Source organism: Vanellus vanellus (genome assembly GCF_965231255.1).
Source record: "Vanellus vanellus genome assembly, chromosome: 16".
Taxonomy (NCBI): Eukaryota; Metazoa; Chordata; class Aves; order Charadriiformes; family Charadriidae; genus Vanellus; species Vanellus vanellus.
The window spans coordinates 14,893,252-14,904,670 of NC_138921.1; the positions used below are offsets into that span (position 1 = coordinate 14,893,252).

An 11,419-nucleotide genomic window follows, 5' to 3' on the forward strand; every position below is an offset into this window, starting at 1 on the left:
GAACCGAGCCCGGCCGTGCCGGACCGAGCCCAGACGGGGTTCAGGCGGGCGGAGCGGGGGCGGAGCGGGGGCGGTGCGGGGCCGCCCCGGAGGAGCGGGGGCCGCTCCCGCTGCCCGGCCCAGCGCAGCGCAGCATGTTGCGGGCGGCGGTGCTCGCCTCCCGGCTCTGCCGTGGCCAGGCCCGGCTCGGTGCACCGTTCTCGGCTGCCACCGCCGCTTCCCCCATTCCGGCGCCCAACCCGCGCCCCGACATCGCCTGTAATAAGGTAGGACGGCGGCGGGGACCGGAGCCGGGGCGGGGGGGTGGGGTGGTGTCCCGGCCGCAGCCAGCGGTGGCTTCCCCGGGGGCGAGCTGGGCTGAGACGGGGGGTGGGACCTGGGGCTCCGCGGCCCGGTTGTGCCGTCCGGCGGGGTGCGAACGCGGTGCGGGGCTGGGGACATCCCGGTTTAACGCTGAGCCGGACAGGGGGTGGAGCAGCCGGACGTTTGGGCCCAAAGCCTGGTGTTTCAGGAAATCTTGTTGAGAAAAGAAAAAAAAAAAGCAACTCCGGGTGCAGCAGCTGGCATGGGACACAAGGCGTGTGTCCTGCTGCCATCGGGCTTTATCTCTGTTCCCACCATTGTTTCAATTGCCCCATTGCCGTGGGGGCAATCTGGGGAGAAAACTGTAGGAGTGCGAAGGGAGGGGAAGGTGCCTGCCTTGATGCTGGGTGTCCGTACGGATCCCCGTGCTCCTCTGGGGGCCTCCCCTGGGGAAAACACTATCCCATGGCCTGGACGAGGTGCTGGTGGAGGGTGAGTGTTCTTCTTCCCAGGGCGGTGACAAGGCCCTGGGCGGATGGCCGAGGGATCGGAAAGTTCTTGGAGAGCACCATGATCTTTGCACTGACACTTTCTTGCCACAGACCTTAAAAAAAACAAATTCAGCCTTACTGAGAAGGAAAGAGCTGGTGAAAAGCTGCTGTTGGGGCCTGGTTCAGTTTCAGAATGGTACATGGGGAACCTAAAATCAGCTAATTGGGGAAGTGCTGCCAAAAGCTCCAGTGCCGTTTACAAAATCAACTGTTATCATCCGTGCCTGAAGCGTTTTCCCACTGTTCAGCCTCCTGAGCCTCCCAGTGGCTCCAGACAGGTTTCCAGGTCTCGCAGGGACCTACTGAGAAGGGAACCACTTCCAATTCACGTGCTGCTTGCTGAGATGTGAATTCTTGATATTAATTTGAGGCTGCATCTTTTGTTGTGTACTTCTAGGCTAAAATATCTCCTTCATATTGGTGCGGTTTTGGAGCCCACACAAGTTGAGTCTCTTTTAATTAAACAGCCTGCTAAGATGCCATCAAACAAGTAAAGCTCTTACTGATTTCACCTGGGTCTGGCTCTAAGGCTTAACACTGCTTTGCTTTTTTCGTTGCAGATTTTCATAAATAATGAATGGCATGATGCAGTCAGTAAGAAAACCTTCCCTTCTATCAATCCAGCTACAGGAGAAGTCATCTGCCAGGTTGCTGAGGGTGATAAGGTAAGCGTTTTCTTGACGAGATCGGTTTGTTTTCCACATGAGCAAGTACATGGGGATTGCAGAGGAAGATGCTAACTCATCTCTCACCGAGGTGGCTCCGCCGAGTGCCGTCTTTGCAGTAGTGCCTGACCTGTACAAATACCACATTGAGTGCTGCTTGTATTCTCCCTTGACTACTGCTTTCAACAAAAACCCTCTGGCTTTGCCTCTTACCAGTGGCAAGCCTGGACTGGAAAGGGTAGAGAGGAATAGATGTGGGGAGGTTGAGGAGCAGCCATAGGTGGAGGTTGCTGGGGCAAGCAGGGATGAAGGCAGACAACTTTGTGGTCCCATGGGTGCTGTGCTGGCGGCGTGACCCAGCGTTACGGTAGCTGAGGAGACAAAAGGTCAGGATTCACCTGAAGAGCCCCTTTCTGCTGTACATGTGCAGTGGGAGACCGTCCCCAGACTTAGGAAATTAAGAAAAAGAGTGCAATGGTGGGGAATAGTCATGTAATCATCCCATGCCTTATGCAAGGCCCTCCTAGGGGTCTGTGGCAGAGCTGAGGTGGCATTTCCCAGCAATTTTGGGTTCTTCCTACAGTCTGGAAAATTGTCTGTATTCCCCAAGGGAGGGGTGAGTGAGGGAAACCCTTTGTTGTTTGCTTGTCCGTGGTAGACTGGCTTGTCCTGGCGAGACCATTACAGCAAGCCAGAGCAGAGAACCAGCTAGAAACAAGTTAAGGCCCTGACAGGACAAAATGATGGATTAGAGACATTTGATCAAGGAAAAAAAAATCTCCTTTAGACTGTGCTGGTGAAATCAGATCCTGAAAAAGTGTCAAAAGCACACTTCTGGAGCTTTTTCCATGCCTTGTTCTAGGATGCAAATATTAACCCAGCAGATGACATTGCAGGAATAACTTGACAATATTTGCACTCTGCATAGCTGAAATAACAGAGAGTAAGCACAGGCAGAGGTGGTGGCTGCACAGCTGTTGCACCTATCTGTTTCGCTGCCACTTCTGCTCCCTCTTCCCTGCAGATGCAGACTGGGTGGGAAAGATGTGGCCAGTCCGGCAGCAGCGTTTGTGCTGAGGCTGTGTTGCTGTGCGGCGCTGCCCAGCTTGATGCTCATGGGGCAGGTGGGGTCCAGGGGCCACAGCCTGTGCGCTCCCCTGCCCTGGCACCAATGAGTGTCTTGCAGTGAGGCAGCTCTAAAGGCTGCAAGTTCTTGCCCCCCAAAAAGCGGCACTAGCAGCCACTTGTGCCATCTGGCAGAAGGAGTTTTCTCCTGGCGACCAGGGAGGGCTTCATCTGTATTTTGAGGGAGTGAGTGGGGGCTGGCTACTCCTTTCTCACCCTCTTGCCTGGACTCCTCTGCAGGCAGATGTGGACAAGGCCGTTAAGGCAGCCAAGGCCGCTTTCCAGCTGGGCTCTCCTTGGAGGAGGATGGATGCTTCTCATCGGGGGAAGCTGCTGAATCGTCTTGCTGATCTGATCGAGAGGGACCGGGCTTACCTGGCGGTGCGTATCACGCTCTGTGGCAGAGCTCTCTGCTGCAATCACTGACTTCGGGGAGAGGGAGGCAGAAACAGATGGTTTTTGGCCATCGGGTGCGATGAGGATTTTAGCCACGGCTAAAACTGTGAGGCAGCACAACAAAGGATGGGGAAGAAGTTTTGGGAAGATGAAGGCAAAAAGGCCAATGTGCAGAACTGATCCAAATTGCAAACTGAAAATCGAATCTAAATCTATACGTGCAATTTTCCCCACCTCGCTCTTCAGGAAATCTCGTTGTCTTTGTAGGCGCTGGAGACTCTGGATAATGGGAAACCGTACTCCATCTCCTACCTGGTGGATTTGGACATGGTAGTCAAATGTCTCAGGTAGGCACGGAGGCTACACTGCCCACACAGTAACTCTTTGTGCTCCATGCTTGTGCTGCACTGGCCCTTGGTACTTGAACCTCGTGCAGAGACCAGATGCTTCTGGTTGAAGTGTTATGGGTGTCAGGGCTGGATCTGACCCATTGGCTTCATTCAGCCCATAGCAGGGTACCAGACACACTGTTTTCCCCTATTTTTATTTTTTGTTAAGAATGAGGCTCTAATTCCTGTGACTTTCCAAAGGATTTTTGTTACATATATGTTTTTTGCTATATACAGGTTCCTCACTAATGGAGGTATCCTGTGTTACAGCGCAGGAATGCCAGAATTTATGTTACACAAAGTGCTAGCAAAGGCAGAGAGATAAATTTTGTATTTACTGTCCATTCTTAAAATCCCCTGTTAGGGAAATATTTATCTTTATGAAGTGACTGAAGAAAGGAGGAAAGCAAATAGTTGGAGGAAGTCTCTCTTATTTTCTGTTGACAGGAGACTTGTTATTCTAAATTCAGTGACCAAAACTTTATTGTTGCTAGATACTTTGCAGGTTGGTCGGATAAATTCCACGGCAAAACCATCCCGTTAGACGGAGACTTCTTCTGTTACACAAGACATGAGCCAGTGGGAGTTTGTGGACAGATAATCCCGGTAAGCACAATGTATCAGTAGTTCCTGTAACGTTTCAAGAATTCAGTGTTACCATGAAGAGTTGTCTTAAAATGCAACTTATTATGTGGTGGCAACTACTGCTTCTTCCAGTGGTAACGAAAGTTACGCTTGCACCAGCTGGGAGGGCTGGTACTTTGCTCTGGCAGTATAGAACTACCTGTTCATTTCATGGGCTTTGAGTAAGATTTACTTTGTATCTCTTGGGGAAAAAAAAAAAAAAAATTGAAGCCCTTTATAGGAGTTGTCTGGCTCAGCACCACAATTAGCTTTAAATTACTGCCTAGCATTAAATCCAAAACTTCTGTGGGATAAGGAAATAGAGAACTCGTGCAAAATTCAGCTTTAGGTACCCGATCTTGTTTCTATAAGTGGTAGCAAGCCTAGCAAGGTGGTTTGTCAACAACAAAGCCATATTTACACAATGGTCTGTGGATAGTGTTACCTCTTTATAGGAGTAGCCAGATTCTGATTGTTGCATACTGTATTTGCATGGTTTTCTTATTTGCAGTGAGCAAGAACTGAATGTAAACGCCTCACCGGCCTGTGCTGCCCCGTCATTACAAACAGGCTTTCTTTCAAAATGCCTCTCACAGGAGTGTTTAATGATTAAAATGTCAGTAAAGATTCATTCAAAAAAAGTTAGGGTTTTGCAGTGGTACTGAGAGACCTCACGCTTCAGAGTGCAGTTTTCCTGGACAAGCAGAAGGCAGTGCTTGAAAAAGAGCCAAACGTTGAAGAGCAGTTAGGGAAAGATCCATAGGTGCTGCAGCTGATTTGAGTGAAGCTCACTGGTTACTTACTGATTAATCAGAAACTTTGAAGTTCAGACCAGCAAACACCTCCTTGTTTTTCAGTGGAACTTCCCACTGTTGATGCAAGCATGGAAACTTGGGCCTGCCCTGGCTACTGGGAATGTGGTTGTGATGAAGGTGGCAGAGCAAACTCCCCTGAGTGCTCTCTACGTGGCTAATCTGATCAAAGAGGTGAGCAAAAAGGCTGGGTTTCCATCTGCTGCCTCGCTGTCGCTTCTGGAGTGTGGTGTGATACAGCCAAACTGATGAGCTGCGGAGGGCATGTGACAGGAACAGAGAAGGGCTGTCTGATCCAAAGAAAGGCTGGATTGTCTTGGCTATCTCAGCATTTGATTTAGCAAAAAAACCCAACCTTGTCCTTAAAAATGCATATGCAGTGGACATGAATCTTGATTAGGGAAGGACTCTTTAAGCTTCAGTTAAACAACAAACTTCAGGGTGATTAGAAAGCTAACATACATAGCTCCAAACTATGCTTAGGACGTGGGGTCGGGAGTTGTCCTCGTTCTTGCAGACTGAACATTAAAACTAAAGACCTGGGAAATTAAAGCGAAGTAGAAAAGGCTCTGTTCTTTGTGGGAGGCCTAACAGATGAGGTTACTAACAGATTAGGGCAGGTGAAATCCCTGATTTATAAAAGGAATAATGTTGCGCTTTCCTGCTGTGAACCCGCAGGCCGGATTCCCACCAGGCGTGGTGAACATCATCCCCGGATATGGGCCTACTGCGGGGGCTGCCATCTCTTCCCACATGGATATAGACAAAGTGGCCTTCACCGGCTCCACGGAGGTAAGGGAGTGCTTTAACTTTTAAGACCTTGGGATAAAGAGAATATCTCATTGCTGTAATACCTTTTGTGTATAAAATGCTGGAGGTGCCTTGCCTTCTACACTTCTTTTTTTTAAAAAAAAATACAGCTGACGTCAGGGTGTGATACTTATTTTTACTTTACATAAGACTTTTTTTAGGTGCCTTCTTTAGAATACTTCCTGTTGTTTCCCTTGAGCTGCTTCTTACTAGAGGTGAAACTCTAGGCAGAATTCAGTTGTTCCCTTAAAGCCCTTACAATGAAGGGATTATTATTAAACTGCTGACTGAGATCTAAAAGCAGCTGCCCTGCCAGGTGTTGCTGTATGTAGGAGTTAATTCTTAATACCTGTTCTTCTCACCATGCAGGTTGGGCATCTGATCCAGAAGGCTGCAGCAGAGAGTAACCTAAAGAGGGTGACACTGGAGCTTGGAGGAAAAAGTCCAAATATAATCATGTCTGATGCAGACAGTAAGCACCTGCTAGCGTAATATTTGATCTGTACCTTTTATTTTCTGCAAACAGAGCTGGAGGGGAAAGGAAACCACTCCTGCGTTGTAGGAGTCTCCAGCTCTGACACCACCTGGCTGTTCTCACCCGGTGAAGTCTCCAGCCGTAGCTGCTGTATTTGTGTATCAGCACTTCTTCACTCCCACTTCTTTCTCAAGGCTGTGAAGCAGTTCAGTTATCAACAAATTAAAATTGTTTCAGTATCTTTCCTCAGTTTTAGTTCCATTTTTGTTTCCATTTCTTTCTCTTTTCTTAGTGCATACCACTGTTTTCTAGTCTTGTGAAGTTCTGGTTCTATCATCTCTTGCATATAGACTCGTTTTTGGTCTTGATGAGCATGTGTGTTACATGCTTTTATGTGGCAGTAAGGAAGGAAATTCTTCTAGATCTGAAATAACTTGTCCTTAATACCTGATAATTTCAAATGAGAACTGTAATCTGCCTCTGATTAGATTTTTTCTCTCCAGTATAGGGTGCTTTAATAGACCCTCATTCTAATTAAATCTGTATGTAACTTCTGCCCTCCCAAAGTGTGGAAAATGCCTGTCAACTGAAAGGACTTTGTATCTCTGATACTCTAGAAGTCTGCATGATAATTGTTCAAAAGAAGTCACTGACTCTGGTTGGTTTTTGTTTGCTTATTTGTTTTCTCTCCTCTCCCCAATCTTAGTGGACTGGGCTGTGGATCAAGCCCATTTTGCCCTCTTCTTCAACCAAGGGCAGTGCTGCTGTGCTGGATCCCGAACATATGTCCAAGAAGATATATATCATGAGTTTGTGGAGAGGAGTGTTGAGAAGGCCAAGTCCAGGGTGGTTGGAAATCCGTTTGACTTTAAAACTGAACAGGGGCCTCAGGTAAGAGCAGGAAATGTCCTGAACTGTTATCTTATTAAATAGTCCCAATCTTCAGTCACTGTGCATCAGTAGATTAGAATAAAAGGGATCCTTTGGTCTCTTGATTAATCTCCTTTGAACTGTGCCAATTATCTCCTTGCTTGTGCAGGAGGGAGAAGTTAATTAACCGTTCTGATTATTCCAAAACCTCCACTTGACATCGGCATTTAAAAGTTATCATCTCCCTTTGAAGCTGGCTTGGCAGTCTGTTGAAATGAGGAATTGCTACAGCACAGTCACATGCACAGCAGGTTGTAGTTGAATCTTTTTTTTTACCCCCAGTAAAGGTGAAGCTGATCTGTCTGTCCTCCCGGCTCTTAGGTAGATGAAGAGCAGTTTAAAAAGATCCTCGGCTACATTAGTACTGGGAAGCGTGAAGGAGCCAAACTGCTGTGTGGTGGCAACCCCGCTGCAGACAGAGGCTATTTCATCCAGCCAACTGTCTTTGGCGATGTGCAGGACAACATGACGATTGCCAGAGAGGAGGTGAGACCTGCAGCGCTTTTCTGTCTGTCAGCTTCTCCCTTCTTCATCAGTTTGCCCCCTCTGATGCAAAAAAACCACAGGTCTACAAGCACCGAACATTCATGAACTGTGAAACTCGATGCTTCTTAGAAAGTTACCACATTAAACTTGCTTCCAGATTACATCCTGGGCACTTCATAATACAGGAAGTGATACTTTGAATTTGATGTCCTGTGTGACTTGTAGCATACATACATAACTCCAGTATCAACCACAGCCTCCCCCATGATCAATTTACACAGATTTTCACGTGCTCTGTTTGGATTTTGCAGATATTTGGGCCGGTCATGCAGATTCTGAAATTCAAAACCATTGAGGAAGTCATCGAGAGAGCAAATGACTCCAAGTACGGCCTAGCGGCAGCCGTCTTTACAAAGGATCTGGACAAAGCAAACTATGTGTCACAGAGCCTACGAGCTGGAACAGTTTGGTGAGCCTTGACACTTCCTTCTCCTTAAACAGCTGGAAGCTTCCTTATGTGCTGCCATTTCTTGTTAAGTTTGCTCTTTGATAGCCTGTCTCTACTTTGCACCCAATTTTACGTGTACGTCACTGAATGTAATGTCAGACCTCCGATTGTAACTCTAACTGTTGGTAAAATTTAGGTATATTAAGCTTCCATGCTCCCACTGTGAATTAATGAATGGGATGCGGGGGGGAAAGAAATCCAGTACTGCAGCTGGCAATGACAGCAACTGCTGCAGGGCTCTGAGTGCCAGCAGGGATTAGATCACCGAGCACGTCCGTGCAAAGTCTTGGCTGCTGCAGTGGCTGTTCCTCTGTGTTCTGAGGCTGTGCTGAAGACTATGCCAGTATTTCAGTCAGTACTTCAACACCAGTTTACTGTTCTAGCACAAGAGATTTTGGAGATCCAGTATCTCACTATCTTTTTTTTTTTTAAATGGCACTGAGTGGAGAAGTAGGTGCTTTTGATATCTGTCCTCTGAAGGAGGTGTGGGTGGTAACCTGGACGCTTGGTCCTGTGATAATAAGAGACTTGAACTGATTCCACGATGTTCTGTTTCCTGGTTGATGAGGATAAGGTTTCAGTATTGATTAATTCTGTTGGCTGAGAGAAGTGACAAATATGGAAATCCTGCCTAGAAATTCAGCCGTCTCTCTGTTGTAAATGGCTGAGATGTCCATGTGCTGTGAAAGGGCTCTTCCATTAAGCAGTTCTGAAACTACAGGTGCTTAATTCTTGGTTTCCATTTCAGGATAAACTGCTACGATGTGTTTGGTGCACAAGCCCCGTTTGGCGGCTACAAAGCTTCTGGGAATGGGCGAGAGCTGGGAGAATATGGTCTGGAGGCATATGTAGAAGTGAAAAATGTGAGTATCCCTGTATCCAAGGTCTTCCCAACCCTCTGCCATAGCTCTGAATTGCTTTTATGCTTGTTGGTATAGGCTAGCCTGAGAGTTGCAATTCTTCCTTCTAATGCTTGAAACAAAATTGGAGCTGCGCTTCTGAAGTAACTGCAAACACATCTCTGTGTAACTGTTTTTAAAACAGAAAGCTAGCCTCGCTTTATCCTGCTGAGGAAAACAAGGATATGTGACTTATAAGATTACCGATTGCCTGCACCACTTGGCACCGTTTAGCTGTTTCTCACTGTAAAGAATGCAAGCGTGTGGACTTCTCCCTGAGTTTATTTTGTGGAGAACAGGAAGAGCATGTGCTGGGGGTGCATGCCTGATGGGTAGAAGCTTCTGCAGGTACAAACTAGCAGATGAACACTGGGCGCTCATCACTCAAGAGGGGGAATCCCAGCAGTGACCACCAGCACGTGATGCTGCCCTTGTGAGTTGATACGCCCTTGGGTCCACGTGCGAGACCAAGGTTCCTGGTGTTAGGCAATCCCCTTGCCGCAGGCTGAGTAATTTCCTGTAAGACAAGGCAGAAGGGCTGTCACGCTGTCTGCTTGCAGCTGCAATGTCTAAAGGATGACAGAGCTCTTGGGCAGAAGTGGTTAACCTGTGGCCTCGGAATTGCAATACAGCGAAGTGTGTAACAGTTGAGGGTCTACAGTTTGCGACTGGCAGGGGGTTGATTTGGTACAGGAGCCCGAGGTGAAAACAAACAAGTGTGCCCGCTCCCACCCCTCAAAGAGCGGTGGCATCTCTGGAGAGATGTTGTGACCCAGCCTTCGAGCTTCCCCTTCTCTTTGAGCCTTCCAGACAGGTCTTCAGGGTGATCCCAGTCACTGACAGCTGACTGGGGTACACTGTCCTCTGGTTCTCGTTCTCTTCTGCAGGGTGCTGCTGTCTCTCGGCTCTCAAGTGAATATAACTGGACACCATCTCCAAGAAAATAACTCGTCACTTTTCTTTTTTTTCTAGGTGACGATCAAAATCCCACAGAAAAACTCCTAAAGGACAGCAGTCTCTCCACGAGTTTGGAAATGCCTATGCAGCTTCATGAGATACAAAGCAAGGAAGCCTCTTCTTAACACACACAAAACTTAGGTGGAAAACATGTAACTCTGCGTGAAGAAATGCTGCTTTAGAGGGTACCTGAAGGAGCTTTTGTTAAAAAAACATTACTTGGCTTTATCTTTTTAAAATACCAAATACAGTCGAGTACTAATGCATTACAGGGCGTACGCTTGTTGCATCTGTATCTGAAGAATATGCTTTTTTCAAGAAATCATTTAAATGCTTGTCTAGTGTGGAGAGGTTTTGTAATAATCCTTTGTTGGCTTACACAGCTAGTTCTATACTCCTTGCCCTATACACCTAACACGTACGTCCCCCTTCTGTAGGCAAAGCAAGCTGAGACTCAGCCTCAAGAGAGCAACCTCTCAGCCTCCACCTCTGAGGTAAAAGTTTGTCCTCTGTGGCTCCCCTTGTATCTACTCACAATAAACATAAATAAACCCTCCTTTTATTGGAGCAGTTTGCATCAGTGAGCGAAACAGGAGCTCAAGTGCAGGACAAATTTGTATTTTCTTCCACCCATCAATTACCCCCTGCCTCAAGCAATTTTTAAGGTTTTCGCAGACTTTTCACACAGCCTGCTTTCCCCATCTTGCCTTAAACGTTAAAGACAGCCCTACATCTGATACCCGTCCCCAGCAAAGCAGAGAGGAGCTGACCGTACCAGAACAACAAAACATCGAGGGGGAGGGGGTATCAGTGCCTCAGCGAGGGCGCTGGGGCTGCGGTGGGAGACACCTTTATCGTGTGGCCATTAGAGTGAGACCTGCGCTGGAGGGCGGGTGTGCTGTGAGGGGCAGACAAGCCCGTGCAGGGTACAAAGCGAAGGCCGAGAGAAGCTCCTTCCTGCCCGCCCCCTCAGGCGGCCGCTCGCGCCCCGACATCTCGCGAGGCTTGGCACTGCCCCGCCCCCTCTCGCGGCTCTCTCGGCGCGGAGGGCGCGGCCTGCGTCCGTGGGGCGGGGCCGGAGCCCCCTGGCTTGTCGTTACGTCATCATAAGGCGACCAGCGGCTCGAAGGCCATGCGGGGGCTTTGATAGAGACGTCGCGCTTTTAGGTGTGCCCGCGGTCGCCTGTAAACCGCACCACCACCGTGACGGAGGCTCCTAAAATTTCCCGGTGGGAGCGGGGAGGAGGCGGGCGGCGCGGACTGGCTTCTCGCGCTGGGCGCGGTGGGGACGGTAGCGCCGCGGCGGATCGTGCCGCCCGGCGGGTGTGCCCGGCTCAGGGTGCCGGCAATGCCTGGCTCCCGGGCGGCGGCGGCGCCTCGGCGGCGGCGTCTCCCGGGCTGAGCGGCGGCTCTGGGCCCGCCCGTGCCTTCCCCGCCGCGCTTCCCCGCCTCCCCGCGGGGTCCCGGCCCCCCTCCGACCCGCCCGGCC

At 49.0% G+C, this 11,419-nt stretch overlaps 1 protein-coding gene across 1 annotated transcript; it reads left to right on the forward strand.

The window, feature by feature from the left end:
* The first annotated feature begins 131 nt into the window (after window positions 1-131).
* ALDH2 (aldehyde dehydrogenase 2 family member) lies at window positions 132-10,265 on the forward strand. Its single transcript, XM_082491631.1, has 13 exons — window positions 132-266; window positions 1,415-1,519; window positions 2,885-3,025; window positions 3,308-3,387; window positions 3,924-4,035; window positions 4,911-5,039; window positions 5,544-5,657; window positions 6,045-6,147; window positions 6,857-7,041; window positions 7,402-7,566; window positions 7,878-8,035; window positions 8,823-8,937; window positions 9,946-10,265. Exons 1-13 carry the CDS (start codon window positions 135-137, stop codon window positions 9,976-9,978), a joined length of 1,572 nt encoding a protein of 523 aa, XP_082347757.1. The 5' UTR covers window positions 132-134; the 3' UTR covers window positions 9,979-10,265.
* The last annotated feature ends 1,154 nt before the right edge of the window (window positions 10,266-11,419 follow it).